The following is a 23,079-nucleotide window of genomic DNA, read 5'->3' on the forward strand; positions in this document are numbered from 1 at the left end:
TGATACAGCCCGACAGGATGCTCTCGATTGTGCATCTGTAAAAGTTTGTGAGTGTTTTAGGTGACAAACCTCCTGAGGTTGAAGAGGCGCTGTTGCGGGTGGACCATTCAGTTTGTCTGTGATGTGTACGCTGAGGAACTTAAAACTTTCCTCTACTGTCCCGTCGATGTGGATGGGTGGTGCTCCCTCTGCTGTTACCTGAAGTCCACAATCATCTCCTTTGTTTTGTTGATGTTGAGTGAGGTTATTTTTCGGACACCACACTCTGAGGGCCCTCACCGTCTCATTGTAGTGTCCTACCAATGTAGTGTTGTCTGCAAACTTGATGATTGAGTTGGAGGCATGCATGGCCATGCAGTCATGGGTGAACAAGGAGTAGAGGAGACGGCCTTAGAACGCACCCTAGTGGGGTCCCTGTGTTGAGGATCAGCAGGGTGGAGATGTTGTTTCCTACCCTCACCACCATGGGGTGGCCCGTCAGAAAGTTCAGGACCCAGCTGCGCAGGGCGGGGTCGAGACCCAGGATCTCGAGCTTAGTGACCAGTTTAGAGGGTACTATGATGTTAAATGCTGAGCTGTAGTCAATGAACAACATTCTTACATAAACTTGAAGTCGGAAGTTTACATACACTTAGGTTGGAGTCAATAAAACAACATTTTTCAACAACTCCAAAAATGTCTTGTTAACAAACTATAGTTTTGGCAAGTCTCTTAGAACATCTACTTTGTGCATGACACAAGTAATTTTTCCAACAATTGTTTACAGACAGATTATTTAACGTATTATTCACTGTATCACAATTCCAGTGGGTCAAAAGTTTACATACTAAGTTGACTGGTCCTTTAAACAGCTTGGAAAATTCCAGAAAATTATGTCAAGCTTCTGATAGGTTAATTGACATCATTTGAGTCAATTGGAGCTGTACCTGTGGATGTATTTCAAGGCCTACCTTCAAACTCAGTGCCTCTTTGCTTGACATCATGGGAAAATCAAAAGAAATCAGCCAAGACCTCAAAAACAATAGACTTCCACAAGTCTGGTTCATTCTTGGGAGCAATTTACAAACACCTGAAGGTACCACGCTCATCTGTACAAACATAGTACGCAAGTATAAATACCATGGGACCACGCAGCCGTCATACCGCTCAGGAAGGAGAAGTGTTCTGTCTCCTAGAGATGAACGTACTTTGGTGCGAAAAGTGCAAATCAATCCCAGAACAACATCAAACGACCTTGTGAAGATGCTGGAGGAAACAGGTACAAAAGTATCTATATCCACAGTAAAACGAGTCCTATATCGACATAACCTGAAATGCCGCTCAGCAAGGAAGAAGCCACTGCTCCAAACCCGCCCAAAAAATAGCCAGACTATGGTTTGCGACTGCACATGTGGACAAAGAACATACTTTGTAGCAGATGTCCTCTGGTCTGATGAAACAAAAATAGAACTGTTTGGCCATAATAACCATCATTATGTTTGGAGGAAAAAGGGGGATGCTTGCAAGCCAAAGAACACCATCCCAACCGTGAAGCACGGGGGTGGCAGCATCATGTTGTGGGGGTGCTTTGCTGCAGGAGGGACTGGTGCACTTCACAAAATAGATGGCTTCATGAGGGAGGAAATTTGTGTGGATATATTGAAGCAACATCTCAAGACAGTCAGGAAGTTAAAGCTTGGTCTCAAATGGGTCTTCCAAATGGACAATGACCCCAAGCATACTTCCAAAGTTGTGGCAAAATGGCTTAATTATTGGATTGGCCATCACAAAGCCCTGACCTCAACCCATAGAAAATGTGTGAGGCAGAACTGAAAAAGCATGTGCAAGGAAGGAGGCCTACAAACTTGACTCAGTTACACCAACTCTGTCAGGAGGAATGGGCCAAAATTCACGCGGGACTAGGTGGGTGCAGGAATCCGATTCAGAGAGAGTTCCACTGATGATAAGTGCTTTACTCAGGCACAACAAAATAATAAGCCCAACAAATACAGGGCGCGGGACACACAACGAGACAACCCAAAAATCACATGGTGCCAAGTTAAAGAAAAGAAAATACACCACTACCTAAAATGCACACACGTAACATAAAGACAATCCCGCACAAAACAAGGGCGGGTCTACCTACTAAATATAGGGAAGCTGATTAAACCAAACAGAAACACAGGTGAAACTAATAAGACAAAACATACAGACAAACGAAAAAGGGATCGGTGGCGGCTAGTAGGACGGTGACGACGACCGCCGAGCACCGTCCGAACAGGCAGGGGAGCCAACTTCGGCGGAAGTTTTTGGAAGGCTACCTGAAATGTTTGACCCAAGTTAAACAATTTAAAGGCAATGCTTCCAAATACCTTTTCGGTCTATGTAAACTTCTGAGCCACTGGGAATGTGATGAAAGAAATAAAAGCTTAAATAAATCATTCTCTCTACTATTATTCTGACATTTCACATTCTTAAAATAAAGTGGTCATCCTATCTGACCTAAGACGGAATTTTTTCCAGGAAATGTCAGAAATTGTGGCAAAACTGAGTTTAAATGTATTTGGCTAAGGTGTATGTAAACTTCTTAATCAACTGTAGGTACAGTGCCTTGCAAAAGTGTTCATCCCCCTTGGCATTTTTCCTATTTTGTTGCATTACAACCTGTAGTTTTAATTGATTTTTATTTGGGTTTCATGTAATGGACATACACAAAATATTTCGAATTGGTGAAGTGAAATACATTTTTTATCAAATGGAAAATTGCATATGTATTCACCCTCTTTGCTATGATGCCCCTAAATAAGATCTGGCGCAACCTTCAGAAGTCACATAATTAGTTTAATAAAGTCCACCTTATTGCAATCCAAGTGTCACATGATCTCAGTATATATATACACCTGTTCTGAAAGGCCCCAGAATCTGCAGCACCCTTAAGCAAGGGGCACCACTAAGCAAGCGGCACCATGAAGACCAAGGTGCTCTCCAAACATGTCAGGGACAAAGTTGTGGAGAAGTGCATTTCAGGATTGGATTATAAAAAAATATCAGAAACTTTGAACATCCCACGGAGCACCATTAAATTCATTTTTAAAAATGGAAAGACTATTGCACCACAACAAACAACACACCAAAACTCACGGACCAGGCAAGGAGGGCATTAATCAGAGAGGCAACAAAGAGTCCAAAGATAACCCTGAAGGAACTGCAAAGCTCCACAGCGGAGATTGGAGTATCTGTCCATAGGACCACGTTAGGGCCATACACTCCACAGAGTTGGGCTTTACGGTAGATTGGCCAGAAAAAAAGCCATTTGTTAAAAGAAAGAAATAAGCAAACACGTTTGATATTCGCCTAAGGGCATGTGGGGGACTCCCCAAACATATGGAAGAAGGTACTCTGGTCAGATGAGAATAAAATGTAGCTTTTTGGCCATCAAGGAAAACACTATGTATGGCACAAACTCAACACCTCTCATCACCCAGAGAACACCATCCCCACAGTGAAACATGGTGGTGGCAGTATCATGCTGTGGGGATGTTTTTCATTGGCAGGGACTGAGAAACTGGTCAGAATTGAAGGAATGATGGATGGAGCTAAATAGGGACATGTTTGAGGAAAACCTCTTTCAGTCTTCCAGAGATTTGAGACTGGGACGGAGGTTCACCTTCCAGCAAGACAATGAACCTAAGCATACTCCTAAGCAACACTGTGGTTTAAGGGGAAACACTTAAGTGTCTTGATATGGCCAATTCAAATCCCAGACCTCAATCCAATTGAGAATCTGTAGTATGACTTAAAGATTGCTGTACACCAGCGGAACCCATCCAACTTGAAGGAGCTGGAGCAGTTTTGCCTTGAAGAATGGGAAAAAATACCAGTGGCTAGATGTGACAAGCTTATAGAGGCATACCTCAAGAGACTTGCAGCTGTAATTGCTGCAAAAGGTGGCTCTACAAAGTATTGACTTTGGGGGTGTGAATAGTTATGCACTCTCAAGTTCTGTTTTTTTGTTTTATTTCTTGTTTGTTTCACAATAAAAAATATTTAGCAGTTTGAAGTGGTAGGCATGTTGTGTAAATCAAGTGATACAAACCCCCCAAAAATCTATTTTAATTCCAGGTTGTAAGGCAACAAAATAGGAAAAATGGGGGGTGAATAATTTTGCAAGCCACTGTATTCTTCTTGTCCAGATGGTATAGGGCAGTGTGCAGTTTGATGGCAATTGCGTCGTCTGTGGACCTATTGGGGCGATATGCAAATTGGAGTGGGTCTAGGGTATCAGGTAAGGTAGAGTTGATTTGATCCTTGACTACTCTCTCAAAGCACTTCATGATGACAGAAGTGAGTGCTATGGGGCGATAGTCATTTAGTTCAGTTACCTTAACTTTCTTAGGAACAGGAACAATTGTTGCGATCTTGAAGCATGTGGGCACAGCAGACTGGGATTTATTGATTATGTCCTGTGACAGACCAGTTGGTTTGGTCAAGACGTTTACACAGATCAGAGTAGGATTAGCTCGTTTCAAAGGTGTTTATTTAAATAATAAATCATAATAAAAGGATAGGTCTCCCCCATGAGATCCTCTCTGGGATACTGTCTTCTGGGCTCTGGGTCCTGTCGTGCACAAAAACTGAACTCCCTCCTTTTAGCTTGGGCACCGTGTCCAACTATCCTGAAGTCACCTTTCTTCCCGCGGTCCCTCTCCTTGTGTGCTGCCCTTCTGGCAGATTTATGGGACTCATACAGCTAGTGAGCCCTTGATTACTCACCAACCACAATCAGCCCCCATTAGTCCTGGCCGAGAGCCCATCGAGACCTGTCACGTCCAGCAGAGGGAGCCATTGCCTCATGATGTAGTCTCCATCTGCCACCAGGCCTCGATGAGTCTCCCCCTGGTGGCTGACCTGCTGTAGGCCACGGTCCGTAAACACAACACCCAGCTGGTCTGCGCATGCTCTGAGGATGCAGCTAGGAATGACATCTGGGCCGGCAGCCTTGCAAGGGTTAACACGTTTAAATGTTTAACTCATGTTGGCCACGGTGAAGGGGAGCCCATAGGCTTTGGTAGCTGGCCGTGTCTGTGGCACTGTATTGCGGGCAAAGAAGTTGTTTAATTTGTCTGGGAGAAAGACGTTGATGTCCGCGACAGAGCTGGTTTTCTTTTTGTAATCTGTGATTGACTGTAGACCCTGCCACATTCGTCTCGTGTTTGAGCCATTGAATTGTGACTTTACTTTGTCTCTATACTGATGCTTTGCTGTTTGATTGCCTGGTGGAGGGAATAGCTACACTGTTTGTATTTGGTTATGTTTCCAGTCGCCTTTCCATGATTAAAAGCGGTAGTTCATGCTATCAGTTTTGTGTGAATGCTGCCATCAATCCACGGTTTCTGGTTAGGGAAGGTTTTAATACTCACAGTGGGTACAACATCACTGACACACTTGCTAATAAACTCGGTCACATAGACAGCGTATGCATCAATGTTATTGTCTGAGGCTACCCGGAACATATCCCAGTCCACGTGATTGAAGCAATCTTGAAGTGATGAATCCAATTGGTTAGACCAGCGTTGGATAGACCTGAGCATGGGTGTTTCCTGTTTTAGTTTCTGTCTATAGGCTGGGAGCAACCAAATTGAGTCATGGTCAGATTTGCCGAAGGGAGGGAGGGGCAGGGCTTTGTATGCATCGCGGAAGTTTGATTTGCAATGGTCCAGAATGTTACCAGCTCGTGTCACGCATTCGATGTGCTGATAGAATTTAGGAAGCATTGTTCTCAGATAAGCTTCGTTGAAATCCCCAGCTACAATAAATGCAGCCTCAGGATATACAGTGCCTTGCGAAAGTATTCGGCCCCCTTGAACTTTGCGACCTTTTGCCACATTTCAGGCTTCAAACATAAAGATATAAAACTGTATTTTTTTGTGAAGAATCAACAACAAGTGGGACACAATCATGAAGTGGAATGACATTTATTGGATATTTCAAACTTTTTTAACAAATCAAAAACTGAAAAATTGGGCGTGCAAAATTATTCAGCCCCTTTACTTTCAGTGCAGCAAACTCTCTCCAGAAGTTCAGTGAGGATCTCTGAATGATCCAATGTTGACCTAAATGACTAATGATGATAAATACAATCCACCTGTGTGTAATCAAGTCTCCGTATAAATGCACCTGCACTGTGATAGTCTCAGAGGTCCGTTAAAAGCGCAGAGAGCATCATGAAGAACAAGGAACACACCAGGCAGGTCCGAGATACTGTTGTGAAGAAGTTTAAAGCCGGATTTGGATATAAAAATATTTCCCAAGCTTTAAACATCCCAAGGATGTGCAAGCGATAATATTGAAATGGAAGGAGTATCAGACCACTGCAAATCTACCAAGACCTGGCCGTCCCTCTAAACTTTCAGCTCATACAAGGAGAAGACTGATCAGAGATGCAGCCATGATCACTCTGGATGAACTGCAGAGATCTACAGCTGAGGTGGGAGACTCTGTCCATAGGACAACAATCAGTTGTATATTGCACAAATCTGGCCTTTATGGAAGAGTGGCAAGAAGAAAGCCATTTCTTAAAGATATCCATAAAAAGTGTCGTTTAAAGTTTGCCAAAAGCCACCTGGGAGACACACCAAACATGTGGAAGAAGGTGCTCTGGTCAGATGAAACCAAAATTGAACTTTTTGGCAACAATGCAAAACGTTATGTTTGGCGTAAAAGCAACACAGCTGAACACACCATCCCCACTCTCAAACATGGTGGTGGCAGCATCATGGTTTGGGCCTGCTTTTCTTCAGCAGGGACAGGGAAGATGGTTAAAATTGATGGGAAGATGGATGGAGCCAAATACAGGACCATTCTGGAAGAAAACCTGATGGAGTCTGCAAAAGACCTGAGACTGGGACGGAGATTTGTCTTCCAACAAGACAATGATCCAAAACATAAAGCAAAATCTACAATGGAATGGTTCAAAAATAAACATATCCAGGTGTTAGAATGGCCAAGTCAAAGTCCAGACCTGAATCCAATCGAGAATCTGTGGAAAGAACTGAAAACTGCTGTTCACAAATGCTCTCCATCCAACCTCACTGAGCTCGAGCTGTTTTGCAAGGAGGAATGGGAAAAAATGTCAGTCTCTCGATGTGCAAAACTGATAGAGACATACCCCAAGCGACTTACAGCTGTAATCGCAGCAAAAGGTGGCGCTACAAAGTATTAACTTAAGGGGGCTGAATAATTTTGCACGGACAATTTTTCAGTTTTTGATTTGTTAAAAAAGTTTGAAATATCCAATAAATGTCGTTCCACTTCATGATTGTGTCCCACTTGTTGTTGATTCTTCACAAAAAAATACAGTTTTACATCTTTATGTTTGAAGCCTGAAATGTGGCAAAAGGTCGCAAAGTTCAAGGGGGCCGAATACTTTCGCAAGGCACTGTATGGTTTCCAGTTTACATAGAGTCCCGTGAAGTTCTTTCAGGGCTGTCGAGGTATCTGCTTTGGGGGTATACACAGCTGTGACTATAATCAAAAATAATTATCTTTAAATATAATGCGGTCGGTTATTTGATTGTAAGAAATTCTAGGTCAGGTGAACAAAATGATTTGAGTTCCTGTATGTTGTTATGATTACACCATGAGTCTTTAATCATAAGGCATACACCCCCACCCTTCTTCTTACCGCGATGCGTTAAGAAACTGCGTCAAAATCCTGCGGCGACTGCGTTGTTTTGGGTTGGCCTCTGGGATAAGATCCCATGTCCAGGGTGGAGGTCCGAACAAAGGATTCACTTCGGGAAAGTCGTATTCCTAGTCGTAATGTTGGTACGTTGACGTCACTTTTATTTCCAATAGTTCTTCCCGGCTGTATGTAATAACACTTGAGATTTTCTGGGCTAACAATGTAAGAAACAATACATAAAAACAAATTACTGCATAGTTTCCTAAGGACCTGAAGTGAGGCGACCATCTCTGTCGGCGCCATCACCCTGTCAAGAGTTCCAAGTAACTCACTACTTCTAAAGAAATTCTTCACGCCGTGTGATAGGATTTCAAAGTAAATGGATAGCGCTCAAGGTTAGATTTGAACAGCATGTCCATCACTGAAGCATTCCCGTTTTCTAAAGTCCCCCCCAGGGTCAATCCTTAGACCTTTGCAACATCTTGAAGCGAGGTCAGTACTTGTTGTATGTCCATGTCCATCAACCTTTCTGAATGAGCTACACATGCAGCACATGCTGCCAGTGCTTTAACTCAATGAGAATCAAGGAACATTGTGCATCAGTTGAGACAGTGGACTGCACATTCCTCCCTTCCATCATTATTTCTCCATTCTCTCAATCTTGCTGTTCTTGTACTTGTAGTCCTGCCGGCAAGCTGTGCATTCACTTTCATGTCCCCCCTGAAACAGACGGGCATGGTGGAGAGTGTCAGGCAAAGCGCCATGGCTGAGAGATGGGCTCGCCCACCACCTCCCAAAATATCTCACCACAGTCAGAGATGACACAGTGACAAATTGACTAAAAGTTGAACCTTGCGTCGTCCAACTCATATGTTTCGAGACTCCTTTTAAGAGGATTTAATAAATATGACAGCATCCGGGACAATAGTGCCAATAGTTAACTGTTTGTAGAAGGTTTGTAGAAGGTTTGTTGAGAGTTTGATTGAATGAGCCTGTTATAGTGGTGTCAAAAGGTGATTTTTTTTGTTGCTGAATTAAGTTGAACTGAATTACATTGTATCGCATACATTTGTCTTTGCATATTTGATACCTCCAACTCTCTCATTGCATATTCAACACCTCCACATCGTCAAGGGAGGGTCAAAGGCAACCATATAAAATGGAGAACAATACGTGTCCCTACATAACATTAACTTGCAGAGACAACAGAAAGGAGAGGAGGAGATTTTGGTTGTACTAGACCACTCTCGGGCCTTTAGATGTAACGAGTACGCTGAGAGTCGGGAAGCAAGTACAGGAAGTGAGTGTTTTAATAAATAAAGTAAACAATAAACATGAAAGACAAACAAAGCACCGTCATTAAACAGAGTCAATAACACCTGAAGAAAGAACCAGGTGGAGTGACAGATATAGGGAAGATAGTCAAGGAGGTGATGCAGTCCAGGTGAGTGTCATGAGGCGCTGGTGCGCTTGACAATGGTGACAGGTGTGGGGGATAATCGGCAGCCTGATGACCTAGAGGCCGGAGAGGGAGTATACGTGACATTAGATATGTGGCCACATCACCCCTCTCTACCCCTCTAACATAGGTGGCCAAGGGGGGGCCATATCTATCACTTTTTATAATATATATTTTTTGGAAACTAAACCAAGGGAAGAAAGATTACTGGCCATTGGCCAGTGGTTTCTCCCATCTGCATGTCAAGAAGTAACTGGACTGTATGTTTTTTCTTCTTTTGTAATGCAGTGGGAAAATGTAGTATAGTATCACTCAATCAGGTTTTGTAATACACTTCATATTCACTGAGTTACTGGAGAGGGCTTACAAAAGATGTCTCTCTTTGTGGGGCATATTTAAGCAATAAGGCACGAGGAGGTGTGGTATATGTCTGAGAGTCACGTGTGTAACTCGCCCTCCGGCCCTATCCTCTCTTCCCTCGCTGCCCTCCCTCTTTCTGTCCCCTCTCCCATACTCTCTCTGTCTTTCTCCCTCCCACCGTCCATCCCAATGCGGATTGCACGGATACAGCCCTTAGCTGTGGTATATAGGCCGTATACCACAAACCCATGAGGTGTCTTATTGCTATTATAAACTGGTTACCAAAGTAATTAGAGCAGTAAAAATAAATGTTTTGTCATACCAATAGTATACGGTCTGAAATACCACGGCTGATAGCCAATCAGCATTCAGGGCTCGAACCACCCAGTTTATAAATATCAATAATATGCATGTAAACCTCTCATGGCTCAAAGTGGAGGAGAGATTGACTTCATCACTACTTGTTTTTGTAAGAAGTGTTGATGTGCTGGATGCACAAGGTGTCTGTTTAAGGTACAAGCACACAACTCTGACACCCATGCATACCTCACAAGACATGCCACCAAAGGTCTCTTCACAATCCCAAGTAAAGAACAGACTATGGGTCGTACACAGTACTACATACTAGAGCCATGGCTACATGGAACTCTATTCAATATCAGGTTACTGATGCAAGCAGTATAAAAAAAACATTTAAACACATAAAAATGCACATTGTGAAACAGCTGTAATGAGACCCACACAACGGCACATACACATAATAAGACACGCACTCTACACACATGTACACTTGGATTTTGCTTAATTATAGATACAATATCTCTCTTTGGCTGTCTGCCTTGGGGACCCTTAATAAAAACAAATACAAATACTGGAAGAAAGGAAAAACCCACACTCACTGAAGTGTTCCTTAAGTTTTGATGTCTTATTTTTTAGCAGCGTAGGTTAAAAAACTGAAGAAACTGTGTTTGGAGAACAACAGACATCCACCCATATGTATAGATGATAAGCTGTAGACCACACTATCTACCTAGAGAGTTTTCATCTGTATTTTTCGTAGCTGTCGACCTTCCATCACAGACCGATGCTGGCACTAAAACTGAGCTCAATGAGCTGTATACCGCCATAAGCCATAAGCAAACAGGAAAATGCCCATCCAGAGGCGGTGCTCCTAGTGCCGGGGACCAGAGGTGCAACCAGAGGAAAATAAATTATACACCACCTTTACTCCACACACAGACATTCGTACAAAGCTCTCCTTCGCCCTCCATTTGGAAAATCTGACCATAATTCTATCCTCCTGATTCCTGCATACAAGCAAAAATTAGAGCAGGAGTGCTTTGCTAGCACAGACTGGAATATGTTCTGGGATTCTTCCGATGGCATTGAGGAGTACACCACATCAGTCACTGGCTTTATCAATAAGAAGACATAGATTACAGACAACATTCACACTGAGCTAAAGGGTAGAACTTCCGCTTTCAAGGAGCGAGACACTAAACCAGAAGCTTATAATAAATTATGCTATGCCCTCTGATGAAGCATTAAACAGGCATAATGTCAATACAGGAATAAGATTGAATCCTACTACACCGGCTCCGGTGCTCGTCGGATGTGGCAGCACTTGCAAACTATTACAGACTACAAAAGGAAACGCAGCCTAGAGCTGCCCAGTGACACGAGCCTACCAGACAAGCTAAATTGCTTCTATTCTTGCTTCGAGGCAAGTAGCACTGAAACATGCATGAGAGCATCAGCTGTTCCATTACTATTGTATGATCACGCGCTCCACAGCCGATGTGAGTAATACCTTCAAACAGGTCCACATTCACAAAGCCACAGGGCCAGACGGATTACCAGGACATGTACTCCAAGCATACGCTGACCAACTGGCAAGTGTCTTGGTCAGCTTGGAGCACCAAGTCTAGATCCAAGATGCTTCGACCCCCAAGCCATAAGTCTCCTGAACAGTTAATGAAATGGCTACCCAGACTATTTGCATTGACGACCCCCCTCAATTACCTCGACACCGGTGCCCCTGCCCATTGACGTTGACTCTGTACCGGTACCCCCTGTATGTAACCCCACTATTGTTATTTATTGCTGCTCTTTAATTATGTGTTATTCTTATCTCTTACTTTTTTGTTGTTGTTGGTATTTTCTTAAAACTGCATTGTTGGTTAAGAGCTTGTAAGTAAGCATTCCACTGTATTCGGCGCATGTAACAAATAACATTGGATTTGATTTGGCTGTAAGGCAGACTGTCTAAGAGTAAGATGTGAACTTAAATAATGCAGAAAATGATTTATTGCGGTACACAGTAGTCTGAATTGGGGCAATAAGGACTCTACTCATATCCCACCAAAACGTTGACTGTTGTCGTAAGCTCATGGCTCAAATAAAGGTGGCTTCGAAAGTAATAGCTTCTTGCGTGGAATTTTGTGTCAGATTCACCTCACTTCATTGCAGACTATTTGTTAATGTTATTTGCCTTTCATGAAGACATTAGTTAAACAATTCTCTCTTTGGCTGTCTACGATTAACATTCACATTCTCTTTGCCTTAGATAAGAGTCAACTTCTCTGTAAGGCCTAGCTCCGCCAAGGCTGCAAATTCTGTTTGGTAGCTCGCAGAGTCCAATACAATTCTGAATGGAAAAACAGAGACCTTCGAGAACAAAGACAACAACCTTGATTATGTTGGTAAACAGGAAGGTCTCCTGGCATTGTTGTTGTAATCACGTTTGTGGGGACAGACTTGATGGAGGACAGATGCTAGGTGAGGGGGGAGGAGGTTGTGTTGTCCTAATTACAAGGGGCTTTGGGGTTTGAGTTCTGGGTCTTAGTGGACTCATGTTTCATCAGTAATTAGCCTCACCAACCTCAGCCTCACCTTGCTGCTGTAAATATCTAGACTGCTAGACTAGTCGTCCCTTTATTTCTAATGGCCATAGCAGGCTGATTAAATGCCTGTGTGTGTGTGTGTGTGTGTGCGTGCATCAGTGTGTTTGCACATCCATATTATTTAAAAACACCTAACTTTCTCCTCACTTTCTCTTGGTGAAACATTACTTTTCAACCTTGTGCGATATACTACTGTATTTAGAAAATCAAGAAATGTGAATTTGTGTGTAATATCTTATCATTGACACATTCATGCAAGTAGACAGTATTTTAACCACATAAAATATGCACCTAAGACAAACTGAAGTCTTATCATATTCCTGTTCAATTGTTTTCTCAGCCTTTCTTTCCTTAAAACTGGTCAAACTAATGATATTTGGACATTATGCACAGGACCAATATCCACTGTTTTGTAGTTATTGCGTTTTCTCCAAGGTCCCTACATTTTTTAAATAATTTAGAGGTCTTAAATAGATTACTATAGATTATTATTCATTCTATCAACAATGTAAGGCATTATTCTCGTGAGCTCTACTGCATTTAGAATTCTGGGACAACAATAATTATGACACAAGGAAGCTGCATGTATCTAACTATAGTTGACAAACAAATGGCCTACCAAATGTCGTCAATTATAATATGGCTTACTAAATGTCGGAAATTATAAGCAGAAAGTTGTCTAAATTTTGGGTGAAAGTAGCCAGTAGGCTATACGGTCCAGTATGGAGTATCAGCAAAATAAACTATTTGTAACGTCTGCTTCCAACACACACCCTCAAACACATATATCCCCTGAACGCAACTCACTTTCCAGCCTATCAAACACGTAGATCCCCTGAACGCAGCTCACTCTCCAGATCCCAATCACCTGAATTCTAATCACCTGTTCACACACCTGTATGTCATTATCACACACTATTTAGTTCAGTTCTTTCCACCCCATCACTGTGAGGTATTGTTTGTTTTGTGACACACGTCTTTCGGAGCTCTGTTTTTACCCGTGATTTACTTCTCCCGTGTATGGTAGTTTTTGACTGCTCACTAACGACGCCTTTTGCCTATTCCCTGCCTGTACTTCAGCCTATCGGATTTCCTGTTCTACTGATCTACCTATTGGCTGATCTGATTTTTGGACCCCCTGTGTATGACCTACTGCCTGCCCCTGGACCCAGCTACCTGCCTCCTCCTGTTGTCTTTCGCAATAAACACCTGCTGCGCCCTGCGCTTGAAACCAGCTCTCTGTCTCCCCTCGTGTTCATTACATTATTATGTAATTATGGTGGATAGAACTGCGCAGGTAGCCTACTTTTTGAAGTGATTTGTATTTATTATGGATTCCCATTAGCTGCTGCCAAGGCATTTTTGCTGGGGTCCAGCAAAAATAAAGAAGTTTTATACAATTTTAAAAACATTACAATACATTCAGACTGTGTGCCCTCAGGACACTACTCCACCACTACCACATATATACCGTCCAAAAGCCATGTGTACGTGTGTGTATAGTGCGTATGCTGTTGTGTGTGTTTGCGCCTATGTTCGTGTTGCTTCACAGTCCCCGTTGTTCCATAAGGTGTTTTTTTTAATCTGTTTTTTAAATCTAATTTTACTGCTTGCATGAGTTACTTGATGTGGAATAGAGTTACATGTAGTCATGGCTCTATTTAGTACTGTGCATCTTCCATAGTCGGTTTTTGACATGGGGACTGTGAAGAGACCAATGGTGGCATGTCTTGTGGGGTATGCATGGGTGTCTGAGCTGTGCGCCAGTTGTTCAAACAGACAGCTCAGTGCATTCACCATGTCAATACCTCTCATAAATACAAGAAGTGATGAAGTCAATCTCCCAACCGCTTTGAGCCAGGAGAGATTGTGATAGGTGAGAATTGTCTGTTAATTGAATGATTAGAATATTCCGCCCTGAAACATATAATTGTATGGAATTGATTAGAATGTATAAAATCATAATCAATAAATGTGTAGTCCTAGTCAGAATTAGGGTAAAACAATATGTCTTTATGGTATTTTAAACACAGACTGTCTGAGCTTGGTGTCGACCTGACTAGAGATTTGGGAGAGAATGGGGAGTACGTCTCAAGGACAAGGTCACTATCTCTGTCGGCTGGGTAGTGAGAAAGACAGTGTGTGCGTAGCTGGACATGTGTGTGCGTCTGTTTGTGTGCATGTGTGTGTGTGGGTATGTGTGTATGTGCGTCTGTTTGTGTGTGTGTGCATATGGCTGTGTGAATGTGTGGGCGTGAGTCAGTATAAAATGAATTATTTGTACTCTTGACTTTAGAACGTTCCGTGAATAAACCTTTTTGACTATTTTAGCTGTCTGTTTCATTCGACCAGGATCTTACAAATTCTGATTTGCAGACTGAGAGTAATATAATTAAATTGGGTGATGTACCTGGAGAACATAATTATCTTATCAGATTGACATGCATATCATTAATATTAGCTCTCTGTGTACATCCAAGGGCCAGCTGTGCTGCCCTGTTCTGAACCAATTGCAATTTTCCTACGTCCTTTTTTTGTGGCACCTGACCACACGACTGAACAGTAGTCTAGGTTGTGACAAAACTACGGTCTGTAGGACCTGCATTGTTGACAGTGATGTCAAGAAGGTAGAGCAGCGCCTTGTCATAGACATACTTCTCCCCATCTTAGCTACTGTTGTATCAATATGTTTTGACCATGACAGTTTACAATCCAGGGTAACTCCAAGCAGTTTAGTCACCTCAACTTGCTCAATTTCTACATAATTTATTACAATATTTAGTCAAGGTTTAGAGTTTAGTGAATGATTTGTCCCAATACTTTTCGTTTCAGAAATATTTAAGACTAACTTATTCCTTGAAACTAACTGCAACTCTCTGTTATAGTTGCAGTCATTTTAGTTTTTTCCATCCATGTTGTCAGACCCCGGTGGCTTGTCATTGTTGATAGACAACAATAGTTTTTTCACCTCTTCCACACTCACTTTATAGAATTTAAAATGACAATGCTTGTCTTTTATAATTTGTTCAATTTATATGTGTAGTGTCAGCATTTGTTGCTGGCATGTTATGCCTAAATTTGCTAATCTTGCCTATGAAAAAATCATTAAAGTACTTTCAAATTCCAATTTTATTTGTCACATACACATGGTTAGCAGATGCTAATGCGAGTGTAGCGAAATGCTTGTGCTTCTAGTTCCGACCACGCAGTATCAGTTGGTTTTGTGATGAATGAGCAGTCTGTTTCAATGAATGATGGAGCTGAGTTTGCCTTTTTCCCCAGAATTTCATTAAAGGTGCTCCAAAGCTTTTTACAATAATTCTTATGTAATTTATCTTAGTTTCATAGAGTAGTTTCTTCTTTTTATTCAGTTTAGTCACATGATTTCTCAATTAGAAATACGTTTGCCAATCAGTTGTGCAGCCAGACTTATTTGCCATTCCTTTTGCCTCATCATTCTCAACCATACACGTTTTCAGTTTGTTTGACAATTAGATGATACAATACCCATTATATGCAAAACTTAGCCTGCAAAAAACAACAGTAAATGGGACAAGATGTTTAAAAGCAGCAGTATCCTGTCTAAGATCAGCATATCCCAGGCATCTTATCCAGGTTTCTCATAACCGTGATATATGCTTTTTCAGGTTATTGTTAACAGGATATGATGTTTATATGTGTCAACTCAAAAACAGAATACTTGAGTATCCCAAATAATAATTGGATATTGGTGGGCATGTAAACGTTGTCAATGAGGCTAGCATCTGGAGAGAGGTTACTCAGATTAGGAGGGATATGTCATTGAGATCTTTAGTGCTTCTGTTCTATCATTAGCAGAAATGTGAATGATTCCTTTCTAAAAATGGGTTACATTATTTATTTACTCTAGTTACATTATTTGGCCAAAATGAATGACACAGTACATATAAACACATTCAGGATAACTTACATGGCTTACAATTACATTTCAAAACACTGTATCATAACCCAAAGGGAACCTGAGGGATGAGTCAGGTTAATCAGTTCATGTACCCACCAATGGCGAACACAAATGCAAAAACATTTTTTTCTTCTTGTCGCTGAGGTCGGGGTCATGGCATTACAGCATGCATTATCTCTGACCCTTGTGTGACATTACCCTTGTTTCTGTCTCATCCCTCCAGGTTCCTATATGCTGGTGAACTCTTCCCAGCATGCTGCAGGGCATCGTGCCCAGCTCCTGCTGCAGACGCTGAGTGAAAACGACACACACTGCGTCCAGTTCAGCTACTTCCTGTACAGCCGCGATGGCCACAGTCCTGGGGCACTGCGGGCGTACGTTCGGGTCAACGGCGGCCCGCTGGGTAGCCCAGTATGGAACACGTCGGGGTCCCACGGACGACAGTGGCACCAAGTGGAGCTGGCTGTCAGCACCTTCTGGCCCAATGAGTACCAGGTAAATCCCTCGCAGTGGCATCACTTCACTGCTACTTTCAGTCGTTACGCAGCATGCTTACATTTTTCCACTGTGTCATAGTAGTGGCTAGAATCGAACAGGCTCATTCTGATTCCATTGACTTCATGTATGATGTTAATGCAATCCGTATAAGGCTTTATTTAAGGCCTAGTGAAGGTGTTAGTTATTCAGACACATATACAGCATAAGGGTAACCAGCCAATAGATAAGCCTGATCATCCAGGACTGTGTGTGTTAACTTCACTGTTCTCCAACAGTGAGATACTGTACGCCACAGGGAGACCTTGTTAATCACATGCAAAGCTAGCTTAGTTTAATATCATTGCTCCCTTGGTAAATGTAGGCTAGGTTAGTGCTAAAAGGCCTTAACTGGTTTCTCTGTGGCCAGGCTTGTTACAGTTTAACCTACTGAGACTGTCTCTGCTAACTGTACATCAGCCATTGGAATACACAACACAACTTCACTCAATCAGTGGCAGGTCATTACCCACTCAGACCCAAATTGATTGGCAGCCACTGTGGGTACCTGGGCGCTTTCTATTGGTCTCCGGATTGGCGTGACCGGGCCACAAATTACATTTATATTTTCTGCAAACTCTGCGGAGCTGTCAAAATGCAATTAAGGTGAGTAGTGTGTGATGTTTTGAGAACTGTCATAACCTTCGACTTAATTAACTTCCATGCGGTTCTGCAGGATCTGACCTTCAAGTGTAAATAATAGTCCAGCTTTGTACAAACATGAGCCAAAGGTAGGATGACACTGTGGAATTATCACTGTATGGCCTGACAATGAGGGGTATTTAAGCTCGACGCACACAACACAACACACAAAGGTGTCAAAGCGTGTGGGTGGGTAGGGGGCCAGGTGAAAAATGACTTTGACAATATCTGACAAACGCAAAGTCATCTCAGTAAATATATCACTACGTGAGAGGATTGCAAGCCAATCACACCACCCTCAGACCAGCTCTCACATCAATGCCCTCTTTAGCAGAGCAGTTCGTCATTAACGACCATTAATGTGGCCATGGCAGTTTCCTATAGCAGAAACACCAGGGGTGAACAGCATTCCTCTGGCCTATTTTTGATGTGTCTTAATTGGCTTCCTTTGCAACACTCCTCTTCCTTCTAATTCTAACTGTGTCCTCCTCTCTGCCCTCTGTCTTGGTGCATGCTGCTTCACAGCTTCTTAAGGAGCCCAGTGATGGCTCATGTGTGAGTTAGCATCACACCAGGGCTACCGAGGATAGGCATCACAGGAGAAGGAAGGAATAATGGGCATATGAGGAGGATGAGTCTGAATGACTGGTTGCAGCAACAACCTGTTAAGAAACTGTTTCAACTGTAGGCTGCGATCATCCATCTCAAAATGACGATACTGTGATGTTATTTATCCAGAATAATCAATCTTCTAGTTTTTGGCAAAAAAAATTAATTAATGAACTGATCGGTACATGAACCTTATGTCTGACCATGACAAGTAATAGTGTAGCAGCAGTGAAGAAATACATCTCAAATGAAACACTAAAACAGTGTTTCCGCTTTTGAGTCCCTTCTCTGCAAAAAATAATGATGGCCCCTTTCTGCAGTAACATCAGCAGTCATGCCGATGAAAACGGATAAATAAACTACAAACAATGCTGGAGAGAGTCAAGCGGAGTGGAGTTGAACATGACTCGATCTGACCCAGCACGCCTCTCTCACTCTCTGTATTCACCAAGGAGCTCTTAGCTGTAAAGCATGTTAGCTGCAACCCGTGTCACTTTAAATATTAACTGACTTTGGTTACAGGAGCCCTGCAGCAAGCTGGATGGAATCTCTTTGGATTTGAAGTGATAGGTCATCAGATTTGCTCTGTCGCCAGAGAGTCAGGGTCTACTCTTGAAGAATGGATTGAGAGAATAATGTTCCTGGGTCATGCCTATCATGCCAGTAAACCCAATGCACAGCAAATTGACCTATGAAGTCTTAAAATATCACTGCCTTAAATCTTTCAAGGCATTCCTAGATTTTACTTTCCCTTCGATGCTGCTATCACAACACTGTAGTTGATTAAAAATATATATTTGTAATGAATGGATTAAAGACAAAAACAAATCCCAGTAACTTTATGACAATTACATATTCTCAGGGGCTGTTTAATCATGATCCTTGAACGTAGGAGGAAAGAGAGCTCTTTTATAGCACACATTCTCAATGTTTGTCTGTAAAATAAAATATTGTTTAAAGCGTGGAATGTAATAAAAAAAGACAAGTCTGTTCCATTCTCTGTAAATCAACAGAGCCAACGATAGTAGATTAACATACTCAAAAGCCACATAAATTCTCCCTAATCATTTGTCAGCCTAGTAATCTATCTGCAATACAATTCCCTCCCTGCTTTCCTTTTCCTTGTTCACAACTTTTTGAAGGCTTCATGTTTCTATCTAGTGTATGTCTCGCCATTTTTGTTGCCTAACCTGAGACAACAACACAGTGTTGGTTGTGATAAGATTAAGCTTTGATATTTATATCACTCTGGTGATAGGTGCTAAGCCACTTCACTTCCTCCTGTTGCTGTTGTGTCCCCTAACATCAAGAGAGGGTTGGGTGGGGCAAGTGGAAAATGGAAGACGGAGAGTGTGAGATCACTTTAGAATATATTTGATTTGAGATCCTTCCCATCTGCCGTGCTCAGCCATATATTTCTTCCTCTTACTGGTGGAGGTGTCTGCGATAGCTGGAACCTTGTTATCAAGTATTAAAGATGTTATCGGCCCACCAAGTCTGCCAACTAGATCTGGAGCTGTGCTCTCCCTCAGCTTCTTCCCTCTCTTCACAATTTTCCCTTCTCTCCCATGGTGTGTTTTCTCTCACTGTGCTCCCCCTCGTCTTCTTTTTCAGTGTGACAAATACTGTCTCAAGTTGCAGACCTTTTCTGACAGCCTGGTCTCTTAGGCTAGAAGTAACATAGTAAATGTAAATCCGGAACTAGTATGATATGTGCCTCGTTTCAGGAAACTAGGTGTATGTCTCGCATCACTACTTCACAGGAGAGCCATTTGAGCGTACATTTTTGAATTTTTATCAAAATGCTTTTTTTGTTGCAGAAATGCCTTCTGGAACATGTGAACTTTTATGTGCCTTAAAAACAAACTTTTATGCCATCTGTAAATACTAATAAAATTGTTAAATTACTAGCCTAGTTGGTTTAGCCATGGAAAAAGTCAGGAACCTTCCCTCTAGACAGCCATCCCCTCCTGCGCCACTCGGAATGGCGCCAGAGGGGATGGCTGCCATTTTATGGGCTCTTAACCGTGCTATTTTAGTTTTTTTCACATTGTTTGTAAATGATCTTGTACATAATGTTGCTGCTACCATCTCCTATGCCCTAAGAGCTTCTGGACATCAGAACAGCGATTACTCACCTTGAAGAGGACAAATCATTTTCTTTAATGAGGCGGACAAGAGGGATTTACTCCAGACACCGGAACAGGCCCTCATCCACGTCATTCGCAGAGAGAAAGAGACGGAGGTATCGTGGAAGGAGATCGGGGTGCTTTGTGAGGATCTGGTCGACGAGTGGCTAATCTGCCTTTGCCATCGGTACTATTGGCCAACGTACAATGGCTGGATAATAAAGTGGACGAACTACAAGCACATACAGTTGAAGTCGGAAGTTTACATACACTTAGGTTGTAGTCATTCAAACTCAATTTCAACCACTCCACAATTGCCTTGTTAACAAACTATAGTTTTGGGAAGTCGGTTAGGACATCTACTTTGTGACTGACACAAGTAATTTTTCCAACATTTGTTTACAGACAGATTATTTATCGAATAATTCACTGTATCAAAATGTCAATGGGTCAGAAGTTTACATACACTAAAATGACTGTGCCTTTAAATAGTTTGGAAAATTCCAGAAAATTATTAATTAATTAATTAATTAATTAATTAATTAATTAATTTGAGTCAATTGGAGGTGTACCTGTGGATGTATTTCAAGACCTACCTTCAAACTCAGTGCCTCTTTGCTTGACATCATGGGAAAATCAAAAGAAATCAGCCAAGACCTCAGAAAAACAGTTGTAGACCTCCACAAGTCTGTTTCATCCTTGGGAGCAATTTCCAAATGCCTGAAGCTACAATGTTCATCTGTACAAACAATATTACGTAAGTATAAACACCATGGGACCTACCGCTCAGGAAGGAGATGCGTTCTGTCTCCTAGAGATTAACGTACTTTGGTGCGAAAAGTGCAAATCAATCGCAGAAGAACAGCATAGGACCTTGTGAAGATGCTGGAGGAAACCGGTACAAAAGTATCTATATCCAAAGTAAAACAAGTCCTATATCGACATAACCTGAAAGGCCGCTCAGCAAGGAAGAAGCCACTGCTCCAAAACCGCCATAAAAAAAGCCAGACTACAGTTTGCAACTGCACATGGGGACAAAGATTGAACTTTTTGGAGAAATGTCCTTTGGTCTGATGAAACAAAAATAGAACTGTTAGGCCATAATGACCATCGTTATGTTTGGAGGAAAAAGGGGGAGTCTTGCAAGCCGTAGAATACCTTCCCAACCATGAAGCACAGGGGTGGCAGCATCATGTTGTGGGGTTGCTTTCTGCAGGAAAGACTGGCGCTCTTCACAAAATAGATAGTAGTTACACCAGCTCTGTCAGGAGGAATAGGCTAAAATTCACCCAACTTATTGTGGGAAGCTAGTGGAAGGCTACCTGAAACATTTGACCTAAGTTAAACAATTTAAAGGCAATATCTATCAAATACTAATTGAGTGTATGTAAACTTCTGACCCACTGGGAATATAATGACTGAAATATAAGCTGAAATAAATCATTCCCTCTGCTATTATTCTGACATTTCACATTCTTAATGTATAGTGGTGAACCTAACTGACCTAAGACAGGGAATTTTTACTCTGAGTTGAAATGTATTTGGCTAAGGTGTATGTAAACTTCCAACTTCGGGGCCTCCCGGGTGGCGCAGTGGTCTTGTGCCACCAGAGACCCTGGGTTCACGCCCAGGCTCTGTCGCAAGCCGGCCGCGACCAGAATGTCCATGCGGTGACGCACAATTGGCCTAGCGTCGTCCACTGTCCATTCACCTGAGCTCAGACTTTATTCTTCTTACACACGTCTTGAATTAAACCTATGTTTTCGGGCTCAATACTTCTGGGACAACAGTCTGGATATTGGAAAATCAACCATAGTCATGCATTTTTCACCTACACTACATGTCTAACAAAAGTCTCCACTGTGCAAGTAACCATTTCAATAGAATGTTCATTATGTCACTGCGACAACTGTCGATACACGTAGCTGGTAAATTCGCTCTGGCTATCTACTCGAACTTCAGAGCACTCTCGTCTGAGTGTGCCAGAGCGCAGAATAACTGACGAATTTACGAACGCTGAACACCCGTTGAATTGGGCCGGTGTCAGTAAACTTTGGCAAAATAACATAATTCAATTGTTGCCAGCAGCACAGTTACAGTCACCAACGGTCTGTATAACATAAAAACAGCCTAACCAGCTCTACTAGGGCGAGTAAAATAGTCCGAGTGAGCTGTTCTCTCATGTGTCTGGAAGTAGCTAGCAAGCTAGCCAACATTATCCAGTTAACTTAGCAGCTTGACTGCTGTTGTTAGGTCAGAACGCTCGGATCAACCCTACTCCTCGGCCAGATTTGTCCAGTGTATTCTCTGAATGCTCGGAGAGCGAAATGCTCTCTCTGTTCGTAAATTCAATCTGACAACATTCTGAGTTTACAAACGCGCAGGGCGCATCTGGTACTCCATATTGAATTTACGAATACACCCGTAGTATAAACCAGCCTTTAGTCTTGAAATCTTTGGTTTTATAGTACATGGCCTCACATGTGAATCCTTAAAGGGATGGGCGGGGCTAAGGCCTAAGATGGTGTGAACAATGCTGAATTAGTGTAGACAAAGAAGAGCTCTGCAGTAGGTTTACCAAAACATTCAAGGGCCATTTTCTCAAACGTGAGGAACCTGTTATGGATGATGCGAATTTTCGCAGCTTTTTGTAAAAAATTGTGCAACATTTCAAAGTCCTGCTACTCATGCCAGGAATATAGTATATGCATATGATAAGTATGTGTGTATAGAAAACACTCTGAAGTCTCTAAAACTGGTTAAATCGGATCTGTGGCTATAACAGAACGTGTTTAGGAGTAAAAATCCCTGGTAAAACTGTTAACCAAAAACACAAAAAA

At 42.1% G+C, this 23,079-nt stretch overlaps 1 protein-coding gene across 14 annotated transcripts in view; it reads left to right on the top strand.

Annotated features, from left to right (window-relative positions):
- The window catches only part of ptprub (protein tyrosine phosphatase receptor type Ub), a 361,002-nt gene that overhangs the window by 166,606 nt on the left and 171,317 nt on the right, over window positions 1–23,079 (top strand). For all 14 annotated transcript variants that reach the window (XM_090229389.1, XM_090229392.1, XM_090229391.1 and 11 more), the window contains exon 3: window positions 16,549–16,820. In XM_090229389.1, coding sequence (XP_090085515.1) covers window positions 16,549–16,820 — 272 coding nt within the window. The remainder of the gene's footprint in view (window positions 1–16,548; window positions 16,821–23,079) is intronic.

Source organism: Oncorhynchus mykiss, chromosome 3, assembly GCF_057628025.1.
Source record: "Oncorhynchus mykiss isolate SJ-2025 chromosome 3, ASM5762802v1, whole genome shotgun sequence".
NCBI lineage: Eukaryota > Metazoa > Chordata > Actinopteri > Salmoniformes > Salmonidae > Oncorhynchus > Oncorhynchus mykiss.